At 29.4% G+C, this 17262-nt stretch overlaps 1 protein-coding gene across 2 annotated transcripts in view; it reads left to right on the top strand.

The window, feature by feature from the left end:
• The window catches only part of LOC135958197 (organic cation transporter-like protein), a 163579-nt gene that overhangs the window by 145164 nt on the left and 1153 nt on the right, over positions 1 to 17262 (top strand). For both annotated transcript variants that reach the window (XM_065509090.1, XM_065509082.1), the window contains exons 2-6: positions 9926 to 10983; positions 14854 to 15008; positions 15082 to 15250; positions 16686 to 16758; positions 16824 to 17211. In XM_065509090.1, the coding sequence (XP_065365162.1) occupies positions 9926 to 10983; positions 14854 to 15008; positions 15082 to 15250; positions 16686 to 16758; positions 16824 to 17211 (1843 nt within the window). The remainder of the gene's footprint in view (positions 1 to 9925; positions 10984 to 14853; positions 15009 to 15081; positions 15251 to 16685; positions 16759 to 16823; positions 17212 to 17262) is intronic.

Genomic DNA, 17262 nt, shown 5'->3' on the forward strand with positions numbered 1-17262 from the left:
TTAGAATTTTATTCGATTAAATGATTCGTAATCCTTAATTATTGGAACAAATTATTTGCAATACATTATTAAAGCATTCAGACTTGAATTTGTGAACGGGAAACGGTTATTTATTCGGTTATTATTCGAATAAATTATTCCAAATTGGTTTCATAAGTAATAAAATATAAATAACTCAACTAATTATGATGAAACGTGTTGATAATTATTGTAAACTTTACAATTTTATTCGAATAACCGATTATTATTCGATTAAATTATTCATTCAGCTATAACAAAAATATGTAAAACTTTCTTATTTCATCTCAATTCAAACTTGAATTTGTGAACTGGAAACGGTTATTTATTCAGATATTATTCGAATAAATTATTCGAAATTGGTTTCATCTATATATATAAAAGAGTAACGTTACTGACTGACTGACTGACTGACTGACTGACTGATTCATCATCGCACAGCCCAAACGGCTGAAGCTAGAATCACGAAATTTTAACTGTGGGTTCCTCCCTCCCCAAAACGATCCGATAAGAAGGGATTTTTGGAAATTCGAACGTTTAGGGGGTAAAAAAGGGTAAAAACGGGTAAATTCGGTAACCTTATATCTTCAAAACTAATAAAGATACAAAAAAACTTAAAATAGCATGTTACTCCATTTAAAAAATAAGCTGACAGGTGTTTCGTACTTTTTGGAAATTCGAAACTTTTAGGGGAGAAAACGGGTAAAAACTGTATTTTGGTACTTTTTTTGCACCCTATGTATCTTTTAAACCAATAAACATAGAAACAAATTTTAAATCGTATTCTTTAATTAACAAAAAATAAAAAATATAAGTTTGGTACTTTTTGGAAATTCGAACTTTTAAGGGATAAAAATTGTGTTAATTTTTGGTACTTTTTCATAAAATATGTTTTTCTATAATTTGACATAGACATACGAATATTTTATTATGAGCTCCCACCACGTTACAGAAATTTATTTGAATGAAATTGTAGCACCTCAATGGGGATAAAAAAGGTACCAAAAAGGGGATAAAATCGGGAAAATACATTATATTTGAAATTATTAAGCCAATTTTGATAATTTTTTTAACGCTGGTTCCTGGATTCATACAAAAATTAACTAACAGGGTGTTATTTGGAACTCGAGTACCAAGGTGTATATTGGGCCAAATCCGGGTAAACAGTTTGGTACTTTTTTTAAAACATATTTTTTCTTGGGCACATTAACACAGATTTTAATATTTTGATACATGCCTGTATCATAAACAATTTTGGCAAAATGGAATATTTTTAAATTTCAAACTTGAGGGGTGTTCAAGTAAGAAAAGGGAAATTGGTACTTTTCTCCTAATGGTACTTTTTAAACATTTTAAATTATTTCAGTTATCGACATTAAAGTTAGCTGATATGTATTTGAGTGAAGTTAGTGTTAGGAATAGGGGATAATATTTAGGTACCAAAATGTGTGAACTGTACTATAGGTACTTTTTTGTTCTTCTAATGGTACTTTTTTGAAATTTCTATAATAATGGACTTAGAAACATGAAATTAAACATATATGGTCCTAAGTGAGTGAGAATTCTAGGGGGAGACTTTTTGGTACTTTTTCTTTATTGGAATGGTACTTTTTGTAATTTCTTCACCAATGAACCTAGAAACATGAAATAAAGCTTATATATAAACCGAGTGAGTGGCAAACCACAAGTTGGGTTTTTTTGGTACTTTTTCTATATTCTAATGGTACTTTTTTGAATTTTCTATAACTATGGACTTAGAAACATGAAATTAAGTATATATGGTCATAAGTGAGTGAGAATTCTAGGGGGGACTTTTTGGTACTTTTTGAATTTTCTATAACTATGGACTTAGAAACATGAAATTAAGCATATATGGTCCTAAGTAAGTGATAATTCTAGGGGGAGACTTTTTGGTACTTTTTCTTTATTCGATTGGTACTTTTTGTAATTTCTTCACCAATGAACCTAGAAACATGAAATAAAGCTTATATATAAACCGAGTGAGTGGGAAACCACAAGTGTGGGTTTTTTGGTACTTTTTCTATATTCTAATGGTACTTTTTTGAATTTTCTATAACTATGGACTTAGAAACATGAAATTAAGTATATATGGTCCTAAGTGAGTGAGAATTCTAAGGGGAGACTTTTTGGTACTTTTTCTTTATTCGAATGGTACTTTTTGTAATTTCTTCACCAATGAACCTAGAAGCATGAAATAAAGCTTATATGAACCCGAGTGACTGGAGAACCACAAGTGTATACTTTTTAGTACTTTTTCTATATTATAATGGTACTTTTTTGAATTTTCTATAACAATGGACTTAGAAACACGAAATCAAACATATATGGTCCTAAGTGAGTGAGAAGTCTAGGGAGAGACTTTTTGGTACTTATTCTTTATTCAAATGGTACTTTTTGTAATTTCTTCACCAATGAACCTAGAAACATTAAATAAAGGTTATACGGACCCGAGTGGGTGGGCAACTACAAGTGGGTGCTTTTTGGTACTTTTTCTATATTCTAATGGTACTTTTTGAATTTTCTATAATATAATGGACCTAGAAATATGAAATTAAGCGTATATGGTCCTAAGTGATTGAAAATTCAAGCGGATACCTCATGGTACCTTTTGTTTATTCTAATGGTACTTTTTTTAATTTTCTATAGCAATGGACTTAAAAACATGAAATTAAGCATACATGGTCCTAAGTGAGTTAGAATTCTATGGGAGACTTTTTGGTACTTTTTCTTTATTCGAATGGTACTTTTTGTAATTTCTTCACCAATGAACCTAAAGCCATGAAATTAAGCTTATATGGACCCGAGTGAGTGGGAAACCACAAGTGGGGGATTTTTGGTACTTTTTATATATTCTAATGGTACTTTTTTGAATTTCCTATAATAATGGACCTAGATTTTCCAAAAAATCGAAGAATTTCAAAACCGCGGTTTCGGTTTTAAAAAATTAAAAACCGATCGGTTTCGGTTTTGTGATAATTTATTAAATCTTAAGTATTATAGAAACAAAATTAGTTGATAATATAGGAAATGATATACAAATCTAAAATTCAAACTTGACGGGTTATGGTTTAGTGAATGCGAATTTAAAAGTGATAATCAATGGTACTATTTCCTTATTGCAATGGTACTTTTTGAATATTTTATAATAATAAACCTAAAAATTTAAAATTAGGAACACATTTTGCATTTTCTATAATAATGGACCCAGAAATATGAAATTAGACATTTACAATTAGATTCACAAAGTGAGACTTGCCAGTATTATTTCTTTCTTCTAATTGGGGTGGCGAAGCGCACCGGGTCAGCTAGTAAGTAATAAAATATAAATAACTCAACTAATTATGATGAATCGTGTTGATAATTATTGTAAAATTTAGAATTTTATTCGAATAATCGATTATTATTCGATTAAATTATTCGTAAACCGTTATGGATTCGGCTGTCTATAAAAAAAATATTTAAAACTTTCTTATTTCATCTCAATTCAAACTTGTATATTCAAACATGAATTTTTCAACTGAAAATGGTTATTTATTCGGTTATTTTTCGAATAAATTATTCGAAATTGGCTTCATAAGTAATAAAATATAAATAACTCAATTAATTATGATGAAACGTGTTGATAATTTTTGTAAACTTTATAATTTTATTCGAATAACTGATTATTATTTGATTAAATTATTCGTAAACCGTTATTATTCGGCTGTATATAAAAAATATGTAAAACTTTATTATTTTATCTCAATTCAAACTTGAATTTGTGAACTGGAAATGGTTGTTTGTTCGGTTATTATTCGAATTTAGTTTCATAAGTAATAAAATATAAATAACTGAACTAATTATGATGAAACGTGTTAATAATTATTGTAAAATTTAGAATTTTATTCGAATAATCTATTAAATTATTCGTAACCCGTTATTATTCGGCTTTCTATTAAAAAATATGTAAAACTTTCTTACTTCATCTCAATTTAAACAATTCAATTGGAACAAATATGAAAAATCCGGCTATTTATTCGAATAATTAATGAATAAACAATTTTGTAAATATTTATTAATTTTGTTTAAACCCTTATTAACGTTTCAAACTCTAATGGCTGTTTATTAAAACTTTGACTCCCTGCTTTCTTCATTCCATACCATTTATCAATTAGATTTTTATATATTTTTTGTTAAATCCTTTTAAAGTACCACCAACTTATAACTGGGATTAAAACAACATTAGCCTTAAAATTCAAGTATATTTTTAATGTCTTTAAAGAGAGTATTTAATTTGTTTACTTTCCTCTTAAACGAAATCAACTGTCAAGACAACCAAAAACTCCTCCGTCTTGTACATACTTTTCATGTCTTTTTTTTCCTTTTTTTTTTGTTTAAAACAGCACGAATACAAAAGATGTTTTTCTTATATTTTTTTTAGCAGTATATTGTTCCAAATTTTGTTGTTTTTCTTTTTACTTGTTTTTATTATTTTTTTTTAAAGGTTTTATGGCTTTTAACAACAGTTTTATGATGTTGACCAAAAACGTATTCACTGCTATACTAAAGTGTAGCTTGACTTATTGTTTTTCACAATTTTTTCCACTTTTCCTTCGGTCACTTGAAAGAAATTGTTCTGTCATCTTATTAAAGGAACAAAAGAAAATTATCGAAAACCCACATTAACAAGAAATAAATTGCCAGCCGATTTTCATAAACCGAAAGCGAAAAGCACAACCACTTATTTTTAACGAAAAATTACTTATATTAAAATTGAATTCAAAACAATTTAATAAAAAATACTAACAATTTAAGCTCCTACACAAATATTCACTTAAACACTTCTTTCTCCCTTATCATAAAAATGTCTCTCAAGTTATAAAAGAAAATCAAATTACTTAAAGAGGAGCAAATAAAAGCTTTAGTGTTAAAGAGAGTTTAACTTCCGGTTCTATAACTTCAACATCATCTTCATCACTCATTTAAATGTGATGTGGTTAAAGTTGTGCTATTTTCAAATTCCATGTTAATCAAAACTTTAATGTGAGACATGCTTCCTTTACTGACCTTGGTCTTGGCTATATTTACAGATAATCGGTCTTGTTATACACTTGTGTCTTATGTATGTATTTTTTATTTTTTGCTTGGTTGATTTTGCTTTTGTTTATGATTCTCTATTTCAAATGCTACTGTCTCTAAATGTTAATGAGTTTGAACAATTTTTTAGCACTTGTGTTATTTTTATATTTTCCAACAGCAACAAATTTAATTTACAATGAAAACACAAGACTGCCGACTACACAAATAGCTGAAGTTTTGGGTTTTGTTATACAAATAGCTATTATTTCTAAGAAAATTGTTATTATCTACCAAATATGAAATGATTTTACCCACAAATTATTACAGAATTGGTATGTTTTGATAATTTACCCAAATATTATTCGGATAAATTATTCGAAAACCTGGTTTTTAATCCAATGAATATAAAAAAGTCTTAAATAAATAAAAAATTTTTTAATAAATAAAAATTTATTTTGAATCGGTTATTATCCGGATAAATTATTCGCAAATAGATCTCGAAATTTCAAATTGATTTTGATAAACACATTTTTATAATTAATTCAGATTTTATAATAATATAATAACCGGTTTTTGTTATTTTGAATTTTATTCGAATAACCAGGTTTTAATCGAATATATTATAAGTAACCATTTTCAAAAAAAAATAAAAACTATTCAAAATATTAGAAAATTTGTTAGATATAGAAAACTTCGATTAAAATTTTATTCAATTAATCGGTTTTTAATCGAATAAATTATAAATAATTTTTTTTTATCAATTTGGTTAATAAATTAATATATTTAAAAAAAAAACTTTTTATTCGAATGATTTTTAATCAAATGAATTATATGGAAGGAATTTTAAAAAAGAAACCATTCAAAATATTAGATAAACTTTGTAAATAAAGAAACTTAATAAAATTTTGAAAAAAATGTTCATGATCGATTAAAAATTTATTCGAATAACTGATTTTTAATCAACATGTAGAAAATAAAATTAATAAATTTGTGTAAGAATTTTAACCGTTTTTTATTCGGATATTCGAATAACCGATTTTTAATCGAATAAATTATAAAAAAACATTTTTTCTTAATAAACATGTAAACATGTACATAAATAAAATTAATAAATTTATGTAGGAATTTTAACCGATTTTTATTCGATTAAATTATTATATACAAATTGAAAACAATTTTCTTATTGGGTGTGTGATTTAAAAATGTGGAATTTACAAAATAAAATCTAAAAATTTAAAAAAATCAGCATTGTTAATAATTAAAAATGTAACACTTTATTCTAATAATCGGTTTTTAATCGAATAAATTATATTTTTATTCGAATAAAATATTGTATAAATAAATAATAACCCAGCTACAAATTGAAAACTATTTTATTAATAATCAAAAATTAAACACTTTTTTTGGAATAATCAAAAACTAAGTAAATATTATTAGAAAATATTGATAAATAAATACAAAAAAGTATTAATCGAAGATGAAAGAAATTTTTGGAAAATTTAGATCCAGTTATTATTGGGACAAATTGGATATCGAAGAAATTAACTATAAATAATAAAAAAAAAATTTGTTCGATTAAAAATTTATTCGAATAACAAGTTTTTAATCGGAAAAATTAATAAATTATTGACAATTTTGATCATCAGAAATAGAATCAAAAATTACTTAAATATAAATAACCATGCAACAGTTTAAAAATGTCCGAATAATTTAACACTCCATTTGAATAATACGTTTTTAATCAAATAAATTACATGAAATCAAATATATAAAAACCAGTAAGAGAGCTACATCGGGCTATATACCCTTCACCAAATATAAATCCAGCATTTTTAATAATTAAAAATTTAACACTTTATTCAAATAATCGGGTTTTAATCGAATAAATTATAATTTTATTCCAATAAAATATTGTATAAATAAATAATAAGCCAACTACAAATTGAAAAGAATTTTCTTAACAATTAGAAATTTAACACTTTATTCGAATAATCAAAAACAAGGTAAAGATTATTAGAAAATGTTGATAAATAAATACGAAATAATCGAAGATGAAAATTTTTTTTGGAAAATTTTGATCCAGTTATTATTGGGACAAATTGGATGTCGAAGAAATTAAATATACAAATTTTTTGTATTTTATTCGGTTAAAAATTTATTCGAATAACAAGTTTTTAATCGAATAAATTAGAAAATTTTTATCATCAGAAATAGAATCAAAAAGTAAATAATAAATAACCTTGCAACAGTTTAAAAATGTCCGAATAATTTAATACTTTATTCGTATAATAAATTTTTAATCAAATAAATTACATGAAATCACATATCTAAAAACCAGTAAGAGAGCTATATTCGGCTAAGCCGAATCTTAGATACCCTTCACCAAATTATACTTAAAAATAATTTTTTTTTTTAATATTTTTAGGTAAAATTTAAATTTTTTATTGCGAAATTATTTTATAAAAAAGTTTTTTTTAAATGATTTCTTTTTTTTGTTTTTTAATTTTTTTTAAAAAAAGTTTTTTCCAAATTTTTTTATAAATTTTTTTTTTAATTTTTAAAAAAAAATTTTTTAAAAAATATTATTGACAAAAAAAAATTTTCCCGATTTTGACCCATGGTCCAACTTACATATATATACATCGTTGCAATGGACTTTTAAATATCTATCATTAGATATCCATATTGTCTATATTAATGACTTACTAATCCAGATATAGATCAAAAATAGGCCAAAAATCGAGGTTTTCCCGGTTTTTTCCTTATATGTATCTCACCCATTTGTGGGCCAATTTTGTCCCGACATATTTATGTATGAATCATGTATGTAAGATATTTAGGGGCTACGGAAAGTTGATTTCAACATACAGACGGACAAACGGACATGGCTATATCGACTTCGCTATCTATAACGATCCAGAATATACATATATACTTTGTGGGGTCGCAAATGAGAAATGTAGAAATTACAAACGGAATGACAAACTTATATATAACCTTGCCACTCATGGCGAAGGGTATAAAAATATGACTGAAAAAAATTTTATCGGGTTAAAAAATATTTTCCCCAATTTTTACTCATTGTAGGCCAGAAAGTTCTATCACAAGGTTGCCTATATTAATGACTTAGTAATCCAGATATAGATCACAAATAGGTAAAAAAAATCGCCAAATTATTTGAGGGCTTTGGAAAATTAATTTTAACATACAAACGGATATTGCTTATGGACTCCGCTATCTATAAGTATCCAAAATATATATACTTCATAATGTCGCAAATGGAAAATTTAGAAATTACCTTATCACTCATGGTGAAAGGTATAAAAAGTGAAATTTGGAAAGGAAAATGAAGTGAATCAGTCGTTGGTTAACATGGAACCGGTTTTTATTCGTATAAATTATTCACAAATGAATTTCGAAATAATTAAATATAAATAAAGCATTAGACTGAGAAACATTTTTTTTGGTATTTTATTCGATTAAAAATTTATTCGAAAATTTTAAATTTTTTTTCCAATGAAAAATTATTTGAAAATGAAATCAGTGTAATTAAATATAAATAAACTGAACTTTTTTTTAAATAAATGAAAAATTCATACTTTTCAAATAACCGGTTTTAATCGAATAATTTATTTCAAAAAATTATTCATAATTTTAAACAAAATTAATTCTTCAAATAACCAGTTAGAAATTGAATAAATAAGTAATGAATTCATTTTAATCACTTTAGAATAGCAAATTCTGTCCCCCAAACATATTGTTACGTTTTAACCTTTTGAAAACGTTGGTTTATTTCCTTTAAATAAACCGGATACTTTTGATTGCAAATAAAAGCCGTTTAGTAGTTTAAAAATTGTAACAACTCTTTATTTATTTAAAATGTACAACATCAGAATTAAATAGTCACTCAATGTTTTTTATACACGTTTATAAATTCGCAGAAATACAGACACAATTTATAATGTACACGAATTCACTTGAAAAACACAGCACACTTTAAGGCACTCAGTTGATGTTTATTCGAATATTGTCTCTGATAAACTCACTAACTACTGCAACCTCTGCCATTTTTTATAACACTGCCATCTGCACTCTACATTTCTCTTTAACTGTCTAGAGGTTTCTAATACATACGCCATCTGTGGTGTACTTTCTACAATGTTCTTTAACTGAATATTCGAATTCGAATACACGGTCGCAGCAAACAGCGTTGCCAACTTACGATCAATGGTCAACTGAAAGCTTGTTACAGTTTGCTATTACAGCACTGCTATTTGAAAGCATTATGTTACATTTAAATCAGCCGTTGAAATCGTTATATTTGAATTCAAGTACAATTTCGTAACAATATTTTGTAGAATTTCGAATGATTTCTGTATCTTTCTACATTTGCAAATTTGTCACCAAAACCTGTTTCAAGTTTAAAGATTCCATTAAAAAGAATACAAATATGTCTAAGCAAATAATGTCAGCAAACATTTTATTTAGATTTTTTCTTATGCAAAATATTTTGCCCAAAAAAATAGAGAACGTGACCTGAATTTTATATAAAACATGTATTCTATTTAAAACATAGAAATAAAGGAAATAGATTAAAATACTAAAAAATAATTAATGATAAACAAAGAAAAAACAAGAAAATACCAACGAAAAATTAAACTTAAAGACAATTTTATCTAATCAATAACGGGTGACATTTTTGTTTAAGTATTTTTTATTGCAAAAGAACCACCAAGAATTTAAAAATAATTTTTCTGTAATTTAAAATTATTCTAAGATACCATCAATTTTTCTAACAAACAAATCTCTTCTCTTTATCTCTTTGCAGGCTGAATCACCACTACTTCCCATCAAAGAGCACAGTTTAACCGAAACAAATAATAACGATAATACAACAACAACAGCAACACCAACACCACCTACAATAACCACCACAACAACTCCAGATAGTGATAAGAATACCTCAATTAACATATCACAAAATAGATTATCACCAGAACTGCCTACAACACCGAACGATTTAAGTCCCTCGTACAACGGCAGTCGTAAACGTTTCTCCATACCCTCCCTGCTACCCATCTCACGCAAACTTTCCATCGAAAGTATAACACATCCGCTACAAACACTTTTGGGCATCAGTGAAGAGCAATGTCAGCGTCGCAACTCACAGCCCAATCTTAAGCGTTACCGTAGTCGAGACGACACATCGCGTGGTCGCAGTCGATGTTATTCTAATCAGTTTTATACGAAAACCTCCACCACTTCTCCCTCACGCAAACATTCACACAACTACAACCTCTATCCCAAGGATTCGTTTTACAATCTCGAAGGTAAAGCGCCCAAGCCATCGTCTAAAATGCAAGCTAAAGTCGATGCTGTTGGCCGGGTAACCGGTGAATGGGGTAAATGGCAATTGAGAACGGTGCTATTGATATTTCTGTGCAAGATACCCTCTTCCTGGTTTATGGCCTGTATTATATTTACCGCTCCCGCTCCGCGTCATGGTGAATTCTTTTGTAAGCCTCCTCCCACAATAGGTGCCAAGAATCAAACGGCCTGGATTAAAGTCTCACATCCGCAAAAAGAAGAAGTCGAGGATCAGGAGTTTTCTATAGATTTTTGTAATGTTTACAAAGATGCCCAGGAACATGCTCATCACTACTACAACTATGCCAAACAAGAGGATGAACCGAGAGTTTGGGAAGAGCCGGAAAATTCCAAAGATGTTATACCCTGTAAACAGTTTGAGCATCAGGCGGAATTTCATTCGGTGATAACGCAATATGATCTGGTGTGTTCGCGAGATATTCTGGTATCGGTAACGCAGTTCTTCCATCTGTTTGGTGTGCTGACGGGTGGTATACTGGCGAATCATTTGCTGAAATAGTAAGTTTGCAGATAAGGAAATATGTTGGAAAGAATGTTTTTCAAAGATGGGATAATGATAACAAAAAATTACTCCATCATGCAGTTGATTTGGCATCATTATCTTATCTTGGAATTTTAAATGAGTTAATTTGAAGGAATTTAAATAAATAAAAACTTTTTGAAATCAAATACTCATTTAAACTTATATTAATGTAATTATGGTAATACAGTTGATATAAAGTCTAACAGAGCCTTCGATATACTAACTAACTGCAACTTGCTGTTTCTATTTATATACACAGTGCCATCTTCTAGAAGTTTCATGAATTATCTAACGGACAAAACTAGAATGTTTTATTTCTAGAGCTTTTAGCAACTTTAATGTTAATGTTAGCAGTTTTAACAGTTAATGTTGTTGTACTTATAGACAATGTTAATAAAAGTGTGTTATCAACATTGATGATAAGTAGAAGTTTCTATTGATGGAAATGTTTATAAACATGATGAATGTTGCAAGCAATCGTCACAGACCGCACAGTGCGGCAGAATCAAAATTTGTTTAAAATAAATCCAGCATTTCTAAACGGCTGGTCCAATCAGTATCAAATTTGACGAGGGCATAGCCAAGGAGTATTCGAGTTTATGGTATTAAAATTGGCCCTACAAAAGCTCCAGGGGCTGAGCTATGGGGGCTCAAATTAGGGTACTTTCGACATGTAAAATTTTTAAACACGTGCCATTTTTTTGGTTCCCATCCGATTTCCAATATTTTTATATTTTACGAAAGCGCTCGGCTAGGTCTCGAAAAAAACATGCTTACGTGTTCTATTTATCTCTTATAGTTTTCGAGTTACAGGCATTTCAAAATTTAAATTTTAAAATCTTGCCATATCTTGGTCCGCTTTTTTTAAAATATAGGTCGGACTTTTGGACCGTGGACTCGATTTTTTTTCTTAGACAACTAAATTATTAATAAAATACAAAAGATTTCATTGCAATATCAATTATGGATCCAAAAATAAACGATTTTCAATATACGTATTCAAAAAATAGTTGATTTTTGCTGTTTTTTGGGAGAAAAGGTGACTTAACTCTTTTTTTATTAAAAAAAACTTTCTTTAAGAACGTATAACAGTTTTATGTTTCTCTATAAGGTATATTTACGGAGAACATTTTGGTATAAAAAACATGTCCTATTTTTCGAATATGTCGCCCCTACGCCCTATGGAATTTGACCTATTTTTTTTATCTAAATTTCAACTTTGGGCCACATGTTCTAAAAATCCCAAAGCTGGAATCAGAAAACAGAATTGGAAACCTTGATGTGTTCCCTATTTATCCCCAAAGTATTTTCTCAGCCCCATGGGAAATGCGGACCCTATGGGCAAAATTGTAAAAAATACCATTTTTGTGATTTTTGCTCCAATTTTTAGGAATTGCGTTGACTTTTTTAAAAGTTTTTTTACACTTTGTTATTTAGAATGATAAATTGAAAAAAACGTTGAAAATTTCATTGGGTTTCGTTAATAAATAAAGATATAGATTACATATTACATATTTATGAGTTTCTAAAACTACAATTTGTATACAAATTTTAATAGGATTGCAAGTATTAGAAACAATTTGAGTTAATTTTTGGTCTTACAAAAAAAATTTCAAGTCAATATCTCAATTAGATTCAAAAATACGTCACTTTAAAACTCCGTCCTTCAAAAATATTTATAACAATTTTTAAAGTGAGAAAGCGCAAATTAAACGTTTGAACTTATGATTTTTGGTACAACCGATTTCGTTAATTTAAAATTAGAAGAAAATAATCGCTCGTGCAGATTGTCTAATGTGGCATGAGCCCATGTCGTTGGTGTCTATATCATCCAATTCAGTCCTAAAAGAAGTTGGTAATCATTGACCTATATGGCTCTCCATTGACGGTGATGACCTGGCCAACGTCGTTCTCAAAGAAATATTGACCGATGACACCAGAAGTCCAAAATTAACAACAACAGTAACGTTTTTGGAATGCATTAGATGCTCTTGGATCTCATGTGGATTGGTATCGTCACATACTCATGCATCCAGAAATGGATCTCATCTTGTAAAATGGTCGAAGCGCAAGGGAACGTTGCCATCATTTTGATATAACAATTTTATCATGTGCACGTTCTGTTGAACGCTATAACAGTCCATTGAGATTTGGCAAAACAAACTAAATAAATGACAGCTAATAAGACAACAATATGGCCGCTATCAACTGTCAGTTCGGAAATTCCTATTTGGGGTTATTTGACCAATATTTCGATGTGTTGCAAAAGGAATAATAAAATCAATATACCCCCATACTTTGCTAAAGTGATTGCGGATAGAATACCTAAAAGGTCTTTACCTTTTAGGTAAAGGAATCTTGAAGACGTCTTCTTACACAAGCCTTCAATTCGTGTCCTTGATATGTTCGAGGCATGTGAAGAGTGCAAGATTTAGACAATACAAATAATAATAGATTTAAACAAATTATCGAGCCCTTAGCGCCAAATTATCGTAAGCGACATTTTCTAAATTTTTTTTATTGCAAAAATTAAAATTTTATGGACTAACTGATGTTTTAGCGTTCTGAGAATATCAAAATTGTTAATAACTTAAATTATAGAGGGTAAGATTTTATCGTAAGTCAATGTTTACATTTGACAGTAAACGAATTTTATCGTAAGCGACATTCAGTGGTATAGAAAAAAAAGATGGAAATAAATCTGTAACTTGAAGATAAATCTGTAGAATGAAATTTCACATGCGCAAAGAAGAAGTTGTCGAGTCTAAGTTCTGAACGTGGACTTCATGGGCTCACCAGGGGCGCGACAAAGGGTCCTCAAAGTAGGACACCTCGATTATGTTACATTTTTAAAACGATCCTTTTCTTCGTATGTGTTCCGATTTCAAAAAAATTACACATACATAATCTTCTCGTAGCTATCAATTATCTTTTTAGCTTAGGAGATAATCGCATTTGAAAATTAAATTTTCAACATTTTTACCCACTCCACTCCAGTTTTTTGATAACAGCGTATCCAAATATTTCCCAATTTTCTCCAATTTTCCTTTATTAGACTAACAACATATGTATGTGTCAAATAGAAAATGAATTGTTTAAAAATAATGACTAAGTCCAAAGTTAAATGCATTTGAATTAAAAAAAAAATGAAAAGGTGATTTTTCGCTAATTTTTTTGGGAAAACAGAACTTTTATTAATTTTAAGTTATCGCAAAAATTTTTAAGAGGCTGTATAAGGAATTTATACTTTCTGAAAGCTAGGTTTTCATAAAATATTTTAAATGAAAAAGTATTAAAAAATTCTTGTTACCGAGGGGACCAGGTCCATTCAAAAAAAATACCTATTTTTTATGTAAAATTAAATTTTAGGGCAAAAATTCTCAAATCGCATATTCGATATCAAAATATAGTAACCGATTTTAGGTGGCCCAATATGTTTCTAATTATTTTGTAAAGGGTTCCGATAACCCCGACCCTGGTATGGATATTATACCCAAAAAACAAAAAATTCCCATTTTTGGAATTTTTCAACACTTTTTTGGGGAATTGCGGGATTGCTGATAATAAATTTCAAAATTCGTTTTTATTTTTCCATTTTAAATAGAAAAATCTACGTGCAATTTCATTAAAAACCAGGACAACCTCGATTTTTGACCTACATATATCTGGATTACTAAGTCATATCTGGATTAAAAAACAACTATGGAAAAAAAAATAAATTTAAAACTTGTATTTTGAAGTACATATAATTTGGTGAAGAGTATAAGATTCGGCACAGCCGAATATAGCTCTCTTATTTGTTTATTAATAATTTGTATCTAACATTTTCTCTTAATTTCTTACAGCTTTAGCCCTCGAAATGTGATGTTGTTTGGCATGGTGACACAAATCTTTTGCGGTACTTTAACGGGTCATGTGGCTTCGTATGAATTGCATGTCTTCTTCCGCTGTCTGTCGGCTGTGTGTTGTGCTCAAATGTATACGGCCGGAGGCATGATTAGTAAGTAGTCTTAAGAAATCAGAAAAATATGTAAGACATTTGATAACATATATAATTTGTATAATTTTTTCAGTGGCTGATATTACTGGAGGTACCTACAAGACCTGTGTGTCGACATTGTTTGAACAGTTTTGGTCTATAGGCGTGATAATGTTACCTGGAGTGGCCAGTTTCTTTTCCAGCTGGTCACATTTGTATATGGCAATTTCATTCCCCACTGTGATACTCATTTATTTGTGGCAGTAAGTAGAAAAATTGTAGAATATTTATGATAATGAATTTGAACAAAGATGGACTAACTGCGATATAGTTTTAAAGCTACTGCATTTGAGGTTATGAAGTAAATTGACTGTCAAATGATGAAATGTCAAGAATTGAGATGTCATGCTTTGTAATTTATTTAGTTCAAACTTGGGAACATAGGGTAACATAGAGACTTCTCTATGCTTGGGAATTTTTAACCATGAAACCCTACAGTCATGAACAATGAATTTTAGCTGTCAAAATGGACACAATTTTGCTGTTTCACTTCGTAAAATTCGAGCAGCTCTTCTCGTTATTATTAGAATTGACTAATGTTCTTTGGTTTCAGCACACTGCCGGTTAATCAATTCAGTTGTTGCATGAGAAAATTCCTGGTTGCGTAATTTCTCGATTTGACGAAGTAAATTGGCAGCCCCGACAAAATAAATCGGTATTTCTAGGAGGATAGTCCGATTTTTAGCACGGCTATAGAATGTACTTCAAAAATATTAAATAAAAATTGTTCGTCACGACCGTGGTATCCAAAACAGAACCAAAAATATAAAAAATCGCATTTTTTTACAATCGAAGTGCTTTTGCAAAATGTGGTTCAATATTTTATGAAAAGATCGGACGTTGCCAACTTGCTAATGGTGTACATTTGCTGGCTGGCAGGCTGGCTGGCTGGCTGTCCGTGTAAACCTTGTGCGCAGAGTACTGGTCGTAATTTTGAAGATATTTCGATCAAATTTGGTACATATTACTTTTTCGGCCCAAGGACCAAGCCTATTGAAACTGGCTGAAATCGGTCCATTATTTCACCTAGCCCCCATACAAATGTCCCCTCGAAATTGGACTTTATCGGTCATAAATGTTTAATTTATCTATGTATCTACACAAATTTCGCTACAAAATTCATGTCACCAAATTTTGTTACGATCGGTCCATAATTAGTCATAGCTCCCATATAGACCCGCTTCCGAAAATCACTTTAACGTGCATAAATCGCTTAAAAATGTTGGTATACACACAAAATTCAACATAGTTAACTTTAATATAGACATAAATCACACGACCTAATTTTATGGTGATCGGTCCATAATTGGTCATAGCTCCCATATAAGGCCCACTTCCGAAAATCACTCGAAAATATAAATTATTGATATTTTAAAAGAAAAATATTTTTACTCATTTAATTGGTGTAGGGTATTATATGGTCGGGCTTGACCGACCATACTTTCTTACTTGTTTTACTTTAATAAAACTGAATTTGTCCAAAATAAATATGTTTTTAAGTCAATTTACTTCATAACCTCAGTATCAGTTTAAGGGCCTGATTCTGAATCAGGACCTAAATGAATTCAAAATTTTTGCTTATTAATGATAAAACTGTGTTATTAATGATTAAATTTAATATTTTTTTTCTTCAACAAGATGGATTCCCGATTCACCCCGTTGGATGGTGGCTAGAGGAAGAGTTTTGGAAGCCAAAAGAATATTAATAGAGGTAACTCTAACCCTCACTATTCCTCTGTAAAATAAATGTGTTTAACACAAAATTTTTCTTTGCAGTGTGCTGAAATGAACGGTACACGTTACAGTCTTCCTCATGACATCGATCAGCAATTACAATTGCAGGCTCAAACCGCCATGGATGCCCCACCACCGGCCAGCTGGTGGACCATCTGGAAGGGCGAAAAAGCCATTAGACACATGATCTGTGTCCATTTGTGTTGGTCCATCTATATTGTTGTCTACTATGGCATGTTATTGAACATCCGTTCATTTAGTCGTGACCATTTACAAATTAATACTGTGATAGCCGGTATTTCAGAAATTATCGGTACATTTATTGGTCTATTTCTCATACTGAAGACAACACGCAAATGGATTTGGACCGGTTTGTTTAACATTATAGCCGGTTGTATAGCGTACATGGGTTGGCTGGTGCCACATGATAGTAAGTTTATTATAAATAGTTTAGTTTTCAATTAAAAAAAATATTAAATTC

This window comes from Calliphora vicina, chromosome 1 (assembly GCF_958450345.1).
Source record: "Calliphora vicina chromosome 1, idCalVici1.1, whole genome shotgun sequence".
NCBI classification, from domain to species: Eukaryota; Metazoa; Arthropoda; class Insecta; order Diptera; family Calliphoridae; genus Calliphora; species Calliphora vicina.